We start from the raw sequence: 20093 nt of genomic DNA, 5'->3' as shown, positions 1-20093 counted from the left end.
CCTCCATCCCCCTCTCTTTCTTTCTTTCTCTTTCTTTCTTTCTTTCTCTCTTTCTTTTTTTCTTTCTTTCTTTTCCATCTTTCTTTTCTTTCTTTCTTTCTTTCTTTCTTTCTTTCTTTCTTTCTTTCTTTCCATCTTTCTTTCTTTCTTTCTTTCTTTCTTTCTTTCTTTCTTTTCTTTCTTTCTATCTTTCTTTCTTTGTCTTTCTTTCCTGTCCATCTTTCTTTCTTTCTTTCTTTCTTTCTTTCTTTCTTTCTTTCCTTCTTTCTTTCCTTCCATCTTTCTTTCTTTGTCTTTCTTTCCTGTCCATCTTTCTTTCTTTCCTGTCCATCTGTCTTTCTTTCTCTTTCTTTCTTTCTTTCTTTCTTTCTTTCTTTCTTTCTTTCTCTCCTTCCATCTTTCTTTCTTTCTTTCCTTCTTTCTTTCCTTCCATCTTTCTTTCTTTCTTTCTTTCTTTTCTTTCCTTCTTTCTTTCCTTCCATCTTTCTTTCTTTCTTTCCTTCTTTCTTTCCTGTCCATCTGTCTTTCTTTCTTTCTTTCTTTCTTTCTTCTTTCTTTCTTTCTTTCTTCTTCTTTCTTCTTCCTTCTTTCTTTCCTTCCATCTTTCTTTCTTTCTTTCCTTCTTTCTTTCCTTCCATCTTTCTTTCTTTCCTGTCCATCTGTCTTTCTTTCTTTCTTTCTTTCTTTCTTTCTTCTTTCCTTTCTTTCTTTCTTTCTTTCTTTCTTTCCTTCTTTCTTTCCTTCCATCTTTCTTTCTTTCTTTCCTTCTTTCTTTCCTTCCATCTTTCTTTCTTTCCTGTCCATCTGTCTTTCTTTCTTTCTTTCTTTCTTTCTTTTCTTTCTTTCTTTCTTTCTTTCTTTCTTTCTTTCTTTCTTTCTTTCTTTCTTTCCTTCTTTCTTTCCTTCCATCTTTCTTTCTTTCTTTCCTTCTTTCTTTCCTTCCATCTTTCTTTCCTGTCCATCTTTCTTCTTTCCTGTCCATCTTTCTTTCTTTCTTTCTTTCTTTCTTTCTTTCTTTCTTTCTTTCTTTCTTTCTTTCTTTCTTTCTTTCTTTCTTTCTTTCTTTCTTTCTTTCTTTCTTTCTTTCTTCTTCTCCACCCATCCCCCTTTATTGCTCTCTTTGTGACAGCCTACCAGAATAGGTAGGATCTGTGAGAGCAGTTTCCCTGTGCAGCTCTGCTTAAAGAAAATATATCTTTATTATGCCCACTTACCTACCCCCTGTACTGTCCACTCCCCTATACTGTACACTCCTAATACAGTTCATAATACAGTGGGGCCTCATGTCTAAGTTTTGCCTAAGGCCTCAACAAGGTCTAGAGCCGCCTCTGTTTAGTGCATAGCTGTGATTCTTTTTCCCCTTGATACAATGCTTTGCAAAAGTTTCCCCACTCCTGCTTGGATTTTATTTTTTTTGGCACGTATTATTCTATATAATGTGGAAATAAAACTTAAAAATCATGATTGCAGATGCATTCACCCCCTTTGCTGTGCAATTCCTAAAATGTAATTCCTCTTTTGGAGGAAAACATTTCCATCTGAGCGATTATTGTACATTGCAAGGGTTTTAGCTAACTTTGTAGCAGCATGCTACCTTGTGCTGGTTTGATTCATCATGATTTTTAAAGACTCTTGAATGGCTCCATCTGGGTCATTAGAACCATCAGTGTTTTAATAAGGCTCCCTTCACACTGAGGTGCTTTACAGGCATTTTAGCACTAGAAATAGTACCTGCAAAGTGCCTGTAAACACCTCTCCTGTCACTCCAGTGTGAAAGCAGGAGTGCTTTCACACTGGAGTAGTGAGCTTGCAGGACGCTAGAAAAAGTCCTGCAAGCAGCATCTTTGGGGCTGTGGAGGAGTGGTGTATACAGCACTCCTAAACCACCCCTGCCCATTGGAATGAATAGGCAGTGCTGCCGAAGCACCTGCAAAGCGCTTCGGCAGCAAGCACTACACGGGCGGTATTAACCCCTTCTTAGGCAGCTAGTGGGGGCTAAAAGCGACCCGCTAGTGGCTGAAAAGTGCTGCTAAAACGACGGTAAAGCGCCACGAAAAATAGCTACACTTTACTGCCTCCGCTCTCACCGCCCCAGTGTGAAAGTGGCCTAAGGAAAGCTGCAGTGTCTGCATCTCTTATAATTTAAACCTTAGGAAGTAACTCACCAAAAAAGGAAATTCCTATCGCAGGGGATGCCTAAACATATACTTTTATCAGTAAAACCAGTAAGCCTATCACACAAGCAGGGCATGACATGTCTAGGGGCAACCTGTACACCAACAGTGTACAGAACACCTCCAGGCTGCCATATTATAATGTATTTATATAATGTTTTTATTTTAATTTTTTTAATATGTATATATATATATATATATATATATATATATATATATATATATATATATTTTTTATTTTTTTTTTGTATTTTCTTTTTAAACAAAAGTGGAGCTTTCCTTTACTTGAATAGCGTCCACCTATCTGCAATTAAAATGTTGCATGATGTTTAAATAAATACATGTATTTCTGGAAGGCCCCAGAGTTTGCACAAAATAAATGTAAGCATCATGAAGACAAGGTAGTTACAAGCAAGCAGCATCTTTGGGGCGGTGAAGGAGCGGTGTATACATCGCTCCTCCACCACTCCTGCCCTTGAAATGAATGGGCACCGCTGCCAAAGCGCCTGCAAAGCGATTCGGCAGTGGAGCTACACAGCACATTTAACCCTTTATTTGGCCACTAGCAGGGGTTAAAAGAGCCTCACTAGTGGCCGAATATCGGCACTAAAATGACGTTAAAGCACCGCTAAAACTAGTGGCGTTTTACCATCAACGCCCGCCCCAATGTGAAAGCATTTATTGATTTTAATGGAAATAGCTTTTTGTGAGCTTTTCAGGTGCTTTAGCGTGAAAGCACCTGAAAAGTGCCTCAGTGTGAAAGGGGTAGTGAACTTTCTTTTTATTCTATAGGTTGCGGTTAGACTATTTCAACAGCATAATTTTTCTAACAACTTCACAAGACCAAACCACTCAATGTTTTTTAAGAATTCATCTGCTGATGTATATCTCTCTGAAATAGTGTCTGTATTACTTTTGTGCCTGAACACAAATATTTAAAAAGTTAAAGAAAAAAAAAATCACAAACTTTAAATATTGTGTGGAGCACTGCTAAATTCAATATTAAATGGAAAGAACATGGCACAACTGCTGAAAAAAGATAGTCCTCTACAGGTGAAAAAAGAGCATGATTTGTAAACCAATGAAAATATACATATGATGAGACCATAATTGCACTTTTTTGCTTTATCGCAATACACTATGGGGTTGCTTTACTAAAGGCAAATAGACTGTGCACTTTGCAAAGTGTAGTTGCACTGTGCAAGAGCAGTTTCTCCAGGGCTTAGTAAATGAGCAGAAGCTCTGATGACTTCCATCATCCAATCAGGTGCAAACAAAAATGCTGTTTATTTTCCTTGTACATGATTGGGTATTCTTCCTTGTACATGATTGGGTATTCTTTGCAAAGGGAATCTTAACCTCATTTACTAAGCTCTGAAGCAACTGCACTTTGCAAAGTGCAGTTCATTTGCCTTTAGTAAATCAAACCCATATGTGGTCAACACTGCTCATCACCCTATGCTCACTATAGAAGCGACTGGGAAGCAAGTCAGGGTTAAAAGGAGTTGTAAAAGCTCGAGGTTTTCCCCTTAATGCATTCTATGCATTAAGGGGAAAAACATTCTATGCTGCAGCAGCCCCCCAGAGCCCCCCTTTTTCTTACCTGAACCTGATCATTCCAGGGTTGAGGACGAGCCCAGCAGCTTCAGCTGATGTCCTCATTGGATAGATTGATAGCATCAGGAGCCATTGGCTCCCGCTGCAGTCAATCAAATACAGTGACAGGGGAGTCGGGGGGCAGGGAAGAGTCCTGCTGTCTGTGTCAATGGACGCAGCAGCAGGACTCGGGACTGCGCCTGCACAGGTGCACTCAGGGAAAGCAGCTCTCCAAGGGGGCACCCAATAAAGGGGAGAAGCCAAGAGCGCCGCGAGGGGATCCCAGAAAAGGAGGATCGGGGCAGCTCTGTGCAAAAACCCTTGCACAGAGCAGATAAGTATGACATGTTTGTTATTGAAAAAAAAAACAACAAACCTTTACAATGACTTTAGGACAAAATTGATGGAGTTCATACAAGTAAATTTTAGACAGAAAACCTGTTAGATTACAAAAACCTGTACTTGAACGGCAAAGATTTGGCTTCTAGCTAGAAAATGACCCTAAACACACAGCCAAATCTACACTGCAGTGTTTAACAAAGCTATGGGGTGTATTTATAAAAGGTTTGCATAGCTGTACGCCAATGAAAGTTCATGTATATTTATTCTGTGTGAATGGAACAAAAAAACCTAATTTTATTATGCTATTTTCTGTGCCTGGACAAATGTTTTCATTGATTTAAAGCAAAAAATATAAATACATAATGCCAAATCACCCAATGGGCACCACCATCCTCAAATTATAAACAAATACTCAAAAAAAAAAGCAACCATACATGGGACTTTGAATATATGTATGGAATTTTAACACTGGGGTATACTGTGATTATTATAACTCGGCACTTTCAAATTCATATAAAACATCAAAATACCAAATGATCTTAGCCAAGCATGGCCTCCTTTATGGGTTACAATATATTCCACAATAAAAAAAAAAATTTGTTCCACAGTGTATCGTTGAGCTTTCCACCCCACTGTATATTATTTGTATCCTTTTTTCTATTCAAAGCAATAATTTACTTGATAGATGACGATGGTAGGGGAAATTTCAGGGATTTTTTTTTCAGCGTGTTTCGTGGGTCTCCAACTCTCCCACTTCCTCAGGTTGGGTGAAACACTCAAACCAGTAGTAAACTGCCAGAAAAATAAAAAAACAATGGGGCCCCACTGCAGATTTAAGTCATAATGTACTAGTATGCACTGCATACTAGCACATTACAACAGACTTGCCTGTACATAGAGTCCTTAAGCACAGCACCTCCACGGCTCCCTGGTGATGCCATCTTCACCTGGTTTTCCTTCCGGGTTCACGAGCTCTGGCTATATGAGAGCCCTCAGCTCCGGCACAGAGCTCTGCAGGTTCTACGCGGTATTCCGTCCCTTCAGAGCACATGTGCCAGTGACATCACTGACTGGATGTTGTGTGAATATCCCCTAAACGGTGCAAGTTTAGGAGTTATTCACTGTATCTATAGGTAAGCCTTATTATAGGCTTACCTGTAGGCAGTGGCGGCTGGTGAAAATATTTTTTGGAGGGGCACAAACCTGCAAACTGAGCCTCCATTGCTGTCACGGCTCCCCTGATACCCAGTGGCTTCCATTACAAATCTTCGGCCTCCTGATTGGCTGCCGTAAACCAGAAGTGAAGCGATGGCGAATTTTGATTCGCTAAAGGAGGACAACATCACAGGAGCTTATTAGAGCCTCAGGCTCTAATCATGTGTTTGTTACAAATTGACGGATTTAATAGACAGCTATTAGTCCGGCGCCCCCGCACAATGGAACAATTTCTTTTTAATAAATTATAATATGACTAACATTTTTTAACTTTAAAATGTTAAAAAAATGTTAGCCATATTATCATTTATTTAAAAATAAATAGTTCTATGAACTTGGGGGGTGGGGCTAAACTTTGAGGGGGCAGCTCCCCTGCACTCCTTATGGGCCGGCCGCCACTGCCTGTAGGTATAAGTTCAAAAGTGGAGTTTAATTCCACTTTAATAGGGCCCAGGTGGTATCCCCCTCACATGAAGGGGGAAGAAAACAAATGATTATACGCTCTGCTAGCTCTTGTCTGCTGATCACATTGGCTTGTGTACATTAACCAAAGGGGGAAAGAAAGGGAGCTCTAAAGCTGTGAACAACTACCTTTGGTCTTTTAAAAGATTGCAAATGCCACACACAAGTCCCTACAAGCAGGGCTGAGTGAGATTTGAATTCAATAGAGGATATGAATAATATACAGCGGGGTGGCAAGATTAACGATACACTGTGGAACACATTTTACTTTTATTGTGGAATATATTGTATTCTATATAGGAAGCCATGCTTGGCTAAGATGATGTGGTATTTTTAAAGTTTTATATGAATTTGAATACATTCATGGAATTTTAACAGTGGTGTATACTGTCACTATAACTCAGCACCTTCAAAGTCCTAAATTTGGTGTTTTTTTTGGGTATTTCTTTAAAACAAAAACTATTGCATTTGCCCACTAGACAACGCTAAATAGCATTGGAAATGCCTATAAGATATAGCAGCCTTTCTTAACCAGTGTGCCACAGAACACTGGTGTGCCATCAGAGAACCTCAGGTGTGCCGCGGGATCAAGAGAGAGAAGGGCTGACAAATGAGCACGATCCCTGATGAACTATACATCAGCACTGTGAGAAGCTCCGTCGTTCTATCAAGAAATGCCCTCCGTTGAAAAATGCCTCAAATGGGTCTGCGTATGCACAGTACGCAACATCATTCCAGCTGATATGTTCATCAGCTGGCGTGACTTCAACACAGCGCATGCACAGATCATCTGAGGTAGTATCTGACAATCTGCTAAGCGCCAAGGGATAATGTATTGCGGGCGGGTTGTGGGTGTGTTGAAGAGCGGGTTTTGTGTGTGTTTTAACCCGCCCTTAGACACAGCCAAAACCCTCCATTCAACACACCAAGGCCGCCCTGCAACACTTGCAAAACCCAACCTTCAGCACATGGAAAACCCACCCCGCAACAGCGAGGCAGAATCTGACAATTTCATTCTCTCTCGGCACCTAGCAGATCATTATATACGGCCTTCGATGATCTGCACATGTGCCATGTTGTTGTCACGCCAGCTGATGAACATATGAGGTGAAGTGATGTTGCGTACTGCGCATGCGCAGACCCATCGGAGGCATTTTTTCACGGAGGGCATTTCTTGATAGAACACTGTCACTCAAAAATGAAAGTAAAGTGCAGGGGAGTATGCTGTGCTCTCTGCTTCCCCCTGCATTGCAGTACCCGGCTAAATGAGGAAACTGAAAAGGTACTGTGATAGATTCGTTTTAAAGGGGTTGTAAAGGTAAAAGTTTTTTCACTTTAATGCATTCTATGCATTAAGGTGAAACATCTGACAATACCGCCCCCCCCAGCCCCCAGTTTTACTTACCTGACCCCTTGAAAGTCCCGCGCTCAGCCCCCCGACATCCTCTTCGCCGCTCAGCCTGGCCGTTGATTGGCCAAAGTGGATGGATTGAAAGCAGCGCAGCCATTGGCTCGTGCTGCTGTCAATCACATCCAATGACGCGGCGCGCCGGGGGTGGGGCCGAGTGATACAGTGAGCGGCTATGGCCGCTGGCTGTATCACGGGAGCTCGCATGAAGGTGTTGAGTCTTTGCGGGGGGGGGGAGCCGAGACAGCCCCCGAGGGACCCCAGAAGACCAGGTTCGGGACCACTCTGTGCAAAACAAGCTGCACAGTGGAGGTAAGTATAACATGTTTGTTATTTAAAAAAAAAATATATATATATCTTTAGTGATCCTTTAAAGGGGCTTATACATGTGTTTGTCTGTGTGTACATGTGAGTGTCTGTCTGTGTACATGTGTGTGTGTACATGTGTCTGTATGTGTGTGTGTGTGTGTTTGCTACATGTGTTTGTGTACATGTATTTGTGTGTGTGCATGTGTTTGTGTGTATGTGTCTGTGTGTGTGTGTATGTTACTTTTAATCCTGACCCCCCCCCCCCCCATTCCTGTACCATCAGAATTGCTTTTATAGGGCTTGTTTGTGATAGCAGCAAAGACTGCTGCTCCTCTGAAAAAGCAAGCCATGCTCAGATCACTTTTCAGAGGCATTTGACAGGCGGTAAAGAGGTAATATGTTGCCTCCTCACCACCTGTTTTAAGCCCATAAATGCAGCATCACCACACCGCAGCCGTGCAATGCACACAGTTGTGGGGTAGTTGCAGTGCAGCCGCATTCACCCTGGGTATACCTTCAGCTGCAGTCACAGCATGTGTACACCCCCAGCTGCTGCCTCTGCAGCTAAAGGGGGAGAAGTTGAGGGTGGTGGTAAAAACAGCTCAACCATGTGGTTTTACTGCCCCTCCAACCTGACATATGAACAAGCCCTTGGTCCACATCTGTGTAGCTGCATGCTGTGTGTAGGGCAGCCCATTTCAATGGACTTCCCTACCCGCAGAAATGCAGGGAAAGAAATCCCCGACCTTTTTTGGTATTGCACTCAGCACTAATTGGACTGCAGTGATTGCTCACCTGGAGCAGAGTTTCCTTCTTTGAATTGTTAGAATCAAAGCCATAGACAAGGCAGTCCCATGGGGACACTGGACATAGAGGAGGAGCCAGGAGCGCAGACAGGGGACCCGAGAAGAGAAGGCTCTCGGCCACTCTGTGCAATTTCATTGCACAGAGCAGGTAAGTATAGACATGTTTTTTTTTTTTATATACATTTACAATCACTTTAACTGCATACAGCTATCAATAAAGGACAATTTGAAATCAGCAGTGTATCCACTCTTGATGTTCACATCCTAATTTAACTTTCACTTTAAATTAGCTAAGTACATTCCAGGTACGTTAAAACAAAAGATTGGGGGGGGGGGGGGACTGGTGTATGCCAAAAAATGCCCTAATTTCTCATGACATTTTTATAATTTGTTGTTTGGTGGTGATCCAGATTTGCATGCACTTACCTCATTTGCACAAAATAGTTGGCGCAAAACTAAAAACGTATGTCTATTAGTGTATTTAGGATAAAAGTTTGGTAAAGATGTATAATATTGAACTGTCTTTACAATAAAACATTGGCACAAGTGCTTCATTATGTAGGTGCACGCAATTAGATATTTATTGAAACTGTCACATAGCACTTTTATTGAAATTTAGTGCACCTGATCCACATAGATCTTGTTAATTTGGCACATGGAAAAAGCACCAAGGTGTGCAAAGTCTTGAAGTTTGCTTACAAACCAGGCACAGCCTGAACAGAGATGCATTTTCCCTGTCAGCATGCTGTAGAGAAGGACCCCTATCTCTTCGTGTGGAAGCAATGGTCTCTCTGCAGAGGTCCAGCATGTCTCCTGCTGAGTCAGAGCCAGAGTTCTTGTATAAGCAGGGAGCATGAGCTTTTCTGACTGTAGAGCTATAGGTCTTACCCCAAAAGGGGCATCTTGGACCTCTACAATTGGACCACTGCTCCCACACAGCGAACAAGGGTCCTTTCTGCAGCTGCCTGCAGGGAACGGCTTTTTCTATTCTGGCTGTGACTACTTTCTAAAGAAAACAAAATATAAGACCTTGAAAGCTGTTTTTATTCATCTAGAATGCATTTAGCTGATTTAAAGTGAGAGTTCAACTTAGCTTTAAACCTACTCTAACCTAAATGTTTCTAGTTAAAGAATTAAACGATTAAAACTCCATGAACAAAAGTTACGTTCGATAAAGAAAACTCAAGAACTTTGGAAGGAAAAAAACACAGAAGGTGATAAAAAAAGTTCTAGCAACAGGATGCTATAAAGTTGATTATATAACCATCCAGCTAGCCTATAACTATTGCCCGTATGTGATAGATTTGCTCTTAAAATGCTCATAATTCCCCCAAATGACTGGCAGCAGAATTAGTGGGTGCTGCCGCATAATTCTCTGGCGATTGCTGCATTTGGAAGACAATCATTTTTTCCATTTTGTTTTGTAATGCCCCCACACCAGGTAAAGGGTTAGTTACCTTCCTAAAGAGGACACATCTGATAGAGTTCAAGACACAAAGCTCCTCTGTTCTTCATAAATATACCCAGCACTGTGGTCATACCACCTGGACAGCCACTGTCCCGTCAACAATTTAATGATGATTTTAAAATGTCTCTGCTACTCTTACAGCTGTATGCGTACAGCGATTCCGATAAAACAGTTTTTCACACAGTGGGATGTTGTCCCCAATGGCAATTTTCCCTGCTGTCATCCTTTTTATTTTCCTTATACTCCTCTTTTTACCCCTAGTGAGTACCCTTTATTATGTTGACATTGTATTTTTTACTATGTCCTCTGCATCTTTTTGGAGTTTCATAAAACTGTTCAACTATTTTCAGCATTTAGACGAAGAGTCACAATCAAGCACTTTATTCCATAAATAAAACTTGACCAAACCATGTCCAAGCAAAGTGACATTAAATTGAAAGAATAGCACGCTGTTTCATTCCCTTCAGTTTGATAATGGATTTGAGGTCACGTACCTTAAAGGCAGATTCTAGTCCATTTGATTCATCAAAAGCCAAATTCAAAATCTGGCCTAGATGGTGGTCAAAGCCGTTTATTTGCTGATGGTATCTTGTGTAATCATACAAGAATCCCTGTGATAAAAAAAAAAAGTGAGACATCATCAAAATGAGACATATTGCTGGTTTAGAAACCCTTGGAAAAAAATAAGAAAATTCAATAAATCTTAACTCCCATCTTAATCGCGCTAATTAGCGCTAAAACGGTATTCACTATAGCGTTGGTAAAAGAATACTCACAAAACCGAATTTACTATAGTTCCCTGAAAACAAATAGCGCCCAAACCCTTACTCGGCTAAAACCTGGAGAATTGCACATGAAAATAATGTTTAGAGCATGATATAATTGCCTAAATGGTACTGAAATATGTGGTATATTATTTAAAGATAATCTGCTTTAAAACTGTGTGAAAAGGTGATTTCTACACTGAAATATCTTTAAAAGTCTGAGAAGAGATAAATTCCCCGTTTTTGTCCAACTAGGTGCCAAAACAATTGAGCATGCTCAGACTCGCAAATAGCTCTCATTTTAGCTCCAATGGGGGTTATTTACGAAAGGTAAATACACTTTGCACTGCAAGTGCACTTGAAAGTGCAGTCGCTCTAAATCTAAGGGGTAGATCTGAAATGAGTGGAAGCTCTGCTGATTTTATCATCCAATCATGTGCAAGTTAAAATGCTCTTTTTTATTTTCCTTGCATATCCTCCTCGGATCTACACTGACTTTACTTCCAAGTGCACTTGCAATGCAAAGTGGATTTGCCTTTAGTAAATAAACCCCAATGTCCTTTTTACAGGGCGCTATAGTAAATACCAAAATGAGCGCTGTGTTAAAGAGCAATTTTTAGGAGTGAAAATCGGTGCTATTATAGTCCATTGCAAGTTTTAGCCATTGATTCTAATGGTATAATTGTAACGTCCCCAAATAAATCCTTTAAATGTTGAGATGAAATGTATCTTTCTCTAAAATAAATTTTCCTTTGCAACATTGTTGCTTCTACTTCAATTATTTTGTTTTTAAGAATGCTAGAATGTGAAATGTTTTGATGAAATATTTTTCTCTGTCACTTTCACTTGTTATTCTCCATCTCACAACAATCTGTACCCAAACTCACACAGGTGTCTTTACAAACCACAAACAATACCATTGCTGATGCAAATTTAAAATGAGTCACGATTTTTGTACTTTTTATTATTTCCAAATAATCATAATTTGAGCCCAAAAAATGTCATATGTGTACCAACATCAGAAATCAAAATGTAATTCCCAAAAGGGAATTAATTACAGGGTAATATCACTATTCTACACTCACCCACAAAGAGCCACCAAATATCACAGAATAAATCAAGAAGAATAACTCTTGAGTAATATAATTCCATCACCTGTATGTCCAAAGAAATGCAGTATTTATGTGTATTTATGTGTAGGAGGCTTTCACTTGTGGCAGCTCCGTGACTTAGAGGTTAGAACTTCTGCTTAGCATCTCTGATTGTCTGGATTCAAATCCCAAATATGCCACTTCATGTAGAAAAGTTGTCTCATCTCCCAGGTCCTAAAACGATGTCTACATGTAGTATTTAAATCTTGTAAATTGTAAATCTTGCCACTATCTAGCCAAAAGTATTGGGATGCCTGCCTTTACAAACACATGAACTTTAATGGCAGTCCAGTCTTAGTCCGTAGGGTTAAAAATTGATTTGGCCCACCCTTTGCAGCTAGGACAGCTTCTGGGAAGACTAGGAAGACTGTCCACAAGGTTTAGTGTGTCTATGGGAATGTTTGACCATTCTTCCAGAAGTGCATTTGTGAGGCCAGGCACTGGTGTTGGATGATGGCCTGGCTTGCAGTCTCTGCTCTAATTCAGCCAAAAGGTGTTCCATCGGGTTGAGGTCAGGACTCTGTGCAGGCCAGTCAAGTCCATCCACCCCAAACTCGCTCGTCCGTGTCTTTATGGACCTTGCTTTGTGCACTGGTGTGCAGTCATGTTGGAACAGGAAGGGGCCATCCCCAAACTGTTGGAAGCATGAAATTGTCCAAAATGTCTTGGTATGCTAATGCATTAAAGCGGGGTTCCACTCAAATTTTTAACTTAATCTTATCCCCTTCAGTTAATTGCATAGATGTTCAAATGCCACACGAAAAATGTTTTATCGCTGTAATTACCTTTATATTGTACTTTATTGTGGCACTTCTTGTCTCTCCTCCCATGGGAGTAGGCGTGTTTATTGCCTTTCCCTGGCGCCACACTGTCTCCTGGGAGCTTAGTGTCAGGCTTCCCAAGATTCAGTGCGGAAACAATGATCATGCCCGTGAACAAGCTGTGAATGAACAGCATTCACCACATCCCGGAAATCAATGCTTGTGGGCTTCACATGCCCACAAGCAAGATGGAAACAGCCAGCATCACATTTTTTAAGTTATTCTTCAGTATGAAAACAGGCAGAGGTGGAAATATTACACCCAAACTGTGAGTATTATTTTGGGATTAGAAAAGTGTCTCAATGACCTAAAAAAAAAAAAAAGATTGGTCGCCGGACTCCAGCTTTAAGAGTTCCCTTCACTGGAACTAAGAGGCCAAGCCCAACCCCTGAAAAACAACCCCACATTATAATCCCCCCTCCACCAAATGATTTGGACCAGTGCACATAGCAAGGTCCATAGAGACATGGATGAGTGAGTTTGGGGTGGAGGAACTTGACCGGCCTGTACAGATTCCTGACCTCAACACAACAGAACACATTGGGGATGAATTCGAGCGGAGACTGTAAGCCAGGCCTTCTCGTCCAACATCAGTGCCTGACCTCACAAATGCACTTATGGAAGAATGGTCAAACATTCCCATAGACACACTCCTGAACCTTGTGGACAACCTTCCAAAAGAGTTGAAGCTGTTATAGCTGCAAAGGGTGGGCCAAATTAATTTTGAACCTTATGGACTAAGACTGGGATGCCATTACAGTTCATGTGCATATAAAGGCAGGCGCCCCAATACTTCAGACAAAATATTGTATATAGCTTGTGACACTAAGCATGGCTATGGACTTAGGGCTGGTTCACACCACAGAGATGTAGACAACATGTGTGAGGCTGCACGCTGGCTAAATGGGTAGCAATTCCATCTAGCAGCACTGAGGTTGCTGGTTCAATTCCCCAACAGCCTAATGCTTGTGTTAGATTGGAAGCTCATTGCAGCCAGAGACTAATGTTTGTTAGCGCTAATCATGCCCAGGGACTTGGACATTTAAAATTGTAGGGTTTACACTGCACAGGTACATATGCTTAGAAAACTGTTGCTTTGTTTATGTGCATGCAAATGGACTACAATCTTTGGCCTGTAGTTGGAGATTTTATGCACATAGCCAAGGGCTAACATAGTTGCAAATAGTATTATGTGTTCCTGCTCATCAGGTGCAATCACTTTAGACATACATGAAGAGACCCTCCCTCCTCTGCTCTCCTATAGAGATCAATGTGTAGGGGAGGGAGGGGTCTGAGCGGCTGAGAGGATGCAGCGCTTCTGTATTTACAAGTGACAGAATTAAGCAGTCAGCAAGTGAGCAATGCTGGAAATGGCTGAACTCTGGCTATAAAAAACCCTGGCGGGCAGTGCGGGTTTGAGGGGCAGCTGCTTTGGGCCCCACAACAATAAATGGGCCTGGGCAGCTGCCCCTTTTGCCGTTAAAGACAGTCCTGCATACACGGGGATGCCCAGTGGCATTGGGAGGGGGGCTGGGGGAGCTGGAGCCTCGAATGGGTCCCTGAAAAGCCCTGGGTCTCAGGCATGCACCATTGTATTGTTAGCCCCGAGCTCCGCCGTTGAGCGGGGACCGATCTGATCCCGAGCGCCACCGAGTGCGGCCGAGTGACATAGCAGGTCCCACCTTCTGGAGCCTGCAGCGCCTATGATGGACGTCCCACTGGTCCAATGCTGGGACCGCGAAATGTGTGACATCCATCATAGGTGCTGCAGGCTCAAGAAGGCGGGCATTACAATGTGGCCGTCGCACCACATCACTGTGAGATCCCCGATCCCTGCTTGGGCGGGTGGCTCTCCTCTCCTCCTCTGGGTGCCTGCTGTGATGATGATGGGCGCACCGCACACCATGGCTGAGCTGAGCTGCTGCAGGACACATGAAGTCTTTCTCCTGGTCAGGTAGGTCAGTGTATGTATGTCACTACAGTCAGTGTGTTTATGTCAGGTAGGTAGGTCAGTGTATGTATGTCAGGTATGTCAGGTAGGTCAGTGTATGTATGTCACTACCGTCAGTGTATGTATGTCAGGTAGGTCAGTGTATGTATGTCAGGTAGGTCAGTGTATGTACTGTATGTCACTACTGTCAGTGTATGTATGTCAGGTAGGTAGGTCAGTGTATGCATGTCAGGTAGGTAGGTCAATGTATGTATGTCAGGTAGGTAAGTCAGTGTATGTATGTCAGGTAGGAAGGTCAGTGTATGTATGTCAGGTAGGTCAGTGTAATGGTCAGTGTGTCAAGCAGGTGAGTTTAGTGGTCCGCATTGATGGGCACTGGTATACCAGGCAGGCACCAACAAGTGTGCTTACCCCCGCCACACAACCCCACCGCCCAGCCATTAAACCCCGCGCCACAACCTCCGACCCCTCATGCCGGCCTTGGACTTCAGGCTCAAGCCCCTGGTCTTTTTGCCACCTAGCAATGCCCCTGGGGATGCCTTAAACCTGTATGTGAGGTGGCACACCTCTAGGATGTACTCCAGAAAACATGACATTTAGATCAATGACATTACATAGGATACCCACTGGCTTGTTTACAAATTCAAACAAGCCAGTCGACAAATGCCTAGCTGAAAGATGTCACTTAGTGGCTGTTGTTAAACCACCACTAAATGAATGACTTTCAACTGCAGCAGCCAGAGGTTCAGAGGGGCTAACTGGCCAAATCCATCCATTTAATTAACCTATTCAGTAAACTGTGAGCAGCATGGGTTTGTTTAGAACTTGTGATCGACCTGAACCAAAAGCTCATCTCTACAAATTACTTTTTATACCTCCTAGGAACTCCATACCTAAGATTTCTCCATTGAAGTTCATGGCTCTACATCACAAGTCTTTTAGCTCACTTTGCTTTCTTCTTATTATGCAATAAATTATTTACCCTTCTTTGTAACACATACTCTGTAGAATCTAATGCCCCGTACACACGGTCGGATTTTCCGATGGAAAATGTCCGATCGGAGCGTGTTGTCGGAAATTCCGACCATGTGTGGGCTCCATCGGACATTTTCCATCGGATTTTCTGACACACAAAGTTTGAGAGCAGGCTATAAAATTTTCCGACAACAAAATCCGATCGCGTCAATTCCGACCGTGTGTGGCCTGTTCCGACGCACAAAGTGCCACGCATGCTCAGAAGAAATTCCGACACGGAACAGCTCGGTCTGGTAAACTTAGCGTTCGCAATGGATACAGCACTTTCGTCATGCTGCAATGTTAAAAATGGTTTAATACAGCGCACTCTCTTCTTCTTTATAATGTGAGAAGAATGAAGTAGTTTTGCTGCTCATATTCACACAGACTTCTCACAAAGTTCTTTCTTTATTATTTATCGGGATTCCCTTAATATATTTTGATTTGTCACATCTGACAAAAAATGTTTTCTTTTTTTTTTTGTACCTGAATCCTCACAAACAAACTGTACTTTTTGAAGTAAAACACACATAGGCAAGTATAATTCAAACCAAAATTCCTTTATTAAGGGCTCAGAACCAAACAAAGAGGGAGGCAACGCTGGAGAAACAGAAGAAATTAGCGAAGCCTTGGACCCCCAGGGCAGACATCAATTCTTGAACATCAAAATTGGTGGCCACATGTTGTTGCCTGGAAGGCCCAGGTTGGGTGTCAGAAGCCTCAGCTGGGGGGGAAGGAAGCGTGGAAGGAAGACTGGAGAGTGATGACCTGGGTTCAGTCTAACCTGCCAGAAAATGCAGCCTGTCATAGTACCACATCCTTGGGACATAGATGTCATCTGCTGCTCCGGATCTCTGCGAATCCTGGACTTTCTGGCGCTCCCTTACATATGTGCTCCCCAGGCCACCAATTAGGATCTTCAAATATGTGATGTCTGCCGTGGGGATCACCTGCTTCACAATTTCCAACAATTGATCCAGCGCTGCCTTCCTCTTTGTTTGGTTCCTATAATGTGGGTGGTTGATCTCCCACAGACAAGGCAGCTCCCTGAACATGTCAATGAATATTGCCATGAAGTCTGTATCATTCAAGATATCCATTTTAACTGTAAGACACAACACAAGACAAACCCTAATGTCAGGCAAAACTCTCCTAATCTTGTTACAATATAGGCCTCAATCTAGAAGCAGTATAGGCCCAAGTTTGTCTCTTACCTTCGTTATTACGATCGGCGCCTCCAATGCTCCTTCCTCCGCTCACAGATCGTACGTAATACGCACGCGTGTTGCGCTTTATACACACTGCGCATGCGTGTAACTCTGCCTGCCCCTGAAGTTCTTTCTAGTCTATTCCCCGCCCCTTTTCATTCGACGCAGTGGGTGAAGAGCACATGGTGGAGTCACAGCAGGTGCGTGCTAATTATAGCAACGAGGAGGAGGAAAGCCCAGATCCGGAAACGTCCCGATCCAGAAGGAGACGATTTAAGGCCACAAATATGTCCTTTGGTGAGATGTTGGAGATGGTGGACATCCTGAAGAAGGCCGACTATGACGGAAAGTATTGACCTTACCCCAACCCCAATATCAGAAAGGCCAAGATCATGGCGAAAGTGGTCAAGAGTCTGCACCGGAATTTCGGGATACGTCGATCGAAAGATCATCTCAGGAAGCGGTGGTTGGACCAGAAATTAAGAGAGCCCGAGCAGTACCGAAAGATCCGGAGAGTGCTGCAAAAAAGTAAGTAGTTGTGCTGTGTTCCTATTCTTTTTGTCTTTATTACGTTCGTGCTGCTCCATATGCTTTTCTTAAGTGTTGTACAGTTTAAAATGGCAACTTTAATGTTCATGGGCCCATTATTCGTTCGTATCAAACATTTTTCTTTCGGCCTATAAAACACCATTGTTTAGGCCATATGCATTTGCCCACATTTTTTAGGGCCTACTTGTATGAAAAATATTTGGTTGTGTAGATGGGTTTGTTACTAGAATGAAAGGCAAACTAGATTCTGTGTAAGGAGAGGACACTCAGCAGCTGTTTTCACATCTGGACACTGGAGCACTAGTGTGGGACACAAGAACACCCTTTTTATTAGGGGGCCCACACAGGTGCTCCAGTGTATACTATAGGGGTGTCTCCATCTGTGAAGCTTGTACAAGACAGGTAAAGTATTGAAGCTTGACAAAGGACAATAAAAATGCTACATCTTGGAACTCTGCCCAAATAGACAATTGTACCCCACTTCCAAGCAATGTTTCATCTTTATATTTCAGCCATCAAATATCTGTGTGCTAATTATACCATTTTTGTTTTACATAGGGGAGAAAAGACTCGGAGGACACCCCTCATCCAAGGAGACCAGAGACCCCCCACCTCTGGAAGAAGGGGAAATACCCCCAACCCAAGCTGAGCAGGAGGAGGAAGAAGATGTGGTGGAAATTGACACCACAACAGGTGAGTGTCTGCGACCACATGCTCAGGTAAGAGATGGATGCCGGCAGATTTTTGATACCTGTTTTTGATTGGTTTCTCTATTTTTAGGTGATCGTGATGTTGTGGATCGAGATCCTTTCACATCAGAAAGTGCCCAGATCCTGATCAGGGAGATCATGGGGTGTAATTTAGAATTGGAAAACCTCAAGAAAAAAATCAATGATGTTATTCAAAAAAATAATAACATCATTGATGTTTTGGGGCGAATTTAAAACCCCACAAAATCACTTTGTTTTTTTGTGTGCTACAATCTTAAAAATGTTTTAGCGATGTTTAGAAAACCCAAATTTGGAGGATGCACACAGTGTGCCAACATGTGTTATCTGCCATCACGGGAGATCAATGGATGCGTTTTGGGGGTGCAACCCCTTCCTCAATAATAAAGTAGCTGTGAGGAAGTTCCTAAATACTCATGTCTGATATTGCCTTCAAGTTTTACCATATGTGAACTTTGTAAGTTCAAGATTTTTGTCTTTCTTGTTGGTTTTACCCATGCCTGTTTTATCTTAAATGGACATTTCTATTTTTGATAATGCCACCCCAAAAATTGTTATACAACAAACATGTTGGTTTGTTTTAAAAACCTTTTCTAAATGCACATGTGATTGTGCAGGTATTAAAAAGATTGTTAATCAAGAATGTGTGGATTATTGTCTCAACGCTACAACACTTTTGTGGTGATGTAATTGCTGTTTTCTGTGAAAATGGGGGTGATTTCCTAAGGGCAAATCCTCTTTGCACTACAAGTGCAGTTTCAGTGCAGGTTCAAGTGCACTTGTAGTGCAAAGTGTCTACGTCTTTAGTAAATAACACCCAACAGTGCTTTGTATAAAAGGTTACACAATCACGCCATTTTCAGGACTCCCCACATTGCTGTCAGGGTCAGCTAAAACAAACACAAGCAGTAAACCAAAGATTAGCTTTTTTTTAATTTTATTTGATAAAGGCTACACAAATTGTCTGGCATATTGATGGCCCCCCTACCCGCAAAGAACTCAAGGTATCTTAACCGGACATCACGGGCACTCAGGGAGGGCAAGCCAGGACGGCCACTTTCAAGCGCCGTCAGGGTTGTATCATGTAGAATTCCGGCCTCAGGCCCAACTGAGCCAGCATAGTTGGCAGAATGTTGGCGTAAAAAGTTATGTAGAACACAGCACGCCAGGATTATATGATTAAGTTTATACTCCGCCATATGGATGGGTGTCAGAAATAGGCGGAACCGGCTGGACATGATTCCAAATGTGTTCTCCACCACTCTTCTGGCTCTGGCCAGCCGGTAATTAAAAACCCTCTGTTCCGGGGTGAGGGTCCTCATCGGGAATGGCCGCATAAGATGGTCCCCCAGCGCAAATGCTTCAACCGCAACAAAGACGAATGGGAGTCCTTCCACATTGTCCTCTGGAGGTGGCAAGTCCAAGCTGCCATTCTGGAGACGCCTGTAGAACTCCGTCTGGGCGATGACTCCACCATCCAGACATCCGGCCATTCTTCCCCACGTCCACATACAAGAAGTCGTAATTAGCCGACACCACCGCCAACATCACAATACTATTGAACCCCTTATAGTTGAAATAGTACGACCCCGAGTTGGGTGGTGGGATGATGTGGACGTGTTTCCCATCAATTGCCCCTCCGCAGTTAGGAAAGTCCCACCGCTGGGCAAAGTGGGAGGCCACAGTCTGCCATTCCTGTGGCGTGGAAGGAAACTGTTGAGGAAAACCAAAAAAAAATTAGTATTTTTGCACAAAAACATGGCAAGCAGATTAGACACAAACATTCTTGGCCAACCTCCAGATAACATTTATTAAGGGGAATTTAACAACACCAAAGTATAAGGTACACCTATCATAACCCCCCCCCCATGGGCCATTTCTAACATTATAGGGGGGGGGATCTTGGACAGGTAACCCTCTCCACTTCATTGAGAGATGAACGCCTAAATACAGGGTATTACTTGGAACAGCCCCTCCTTAGTTACACTATTGGCAGCCCACTGGACAGGTAAGAAGTGTCATAATACAAAGATATAAATACACACTGTACACATTTGAGCACATTTGGACATTCTGCTATTACCTATCAAGATAATAATAGGATACAAAAACTTTCAACAGTACCAT

General features: G+C 42.4%; 1 protein-coding gene across 1 annotated transcript in view; it reads right to left on the bottom strand.

The window, feature by feature from the left end:
- LOC141148076 (dynein axonemal heavy chain 11-like) overlaps positions 1-20093 on the bottom strand; it is a 1034097-nt gene that overhangs the window by 926613 nt on the left and 87391 nt on the right. Inside the window, exon 14 of the mRNA XM_073635228.1 lies at positions 10275-10391. Within this exon, the coding sequence (XP_073491329.1) occupies positions 10275-10391 (117 nt within the window). The remainder of the gene's footprint in view (positions 1-10274; positions 10392-20093) is intronic.

Source organism: Aquarana catesbeiana, linkage group LG06, assembly GCF_042186555.1.
Source record: "Aquarana catesbeiana isolate 2022-GZ linkage group LG06, ASM4218655v1, whole genome shotgun sequence".
Lineage (NCBI taxonomy): Eukaryota > Metazoa > Chordata > Amphibia > Anura > Ranidae > Aquarana > Aquarana catesbeiana.
Note: the sequence above shows the minus strand (reverse complement) of the source record. Positions and strands in the feature narration are given on the sequence as shown.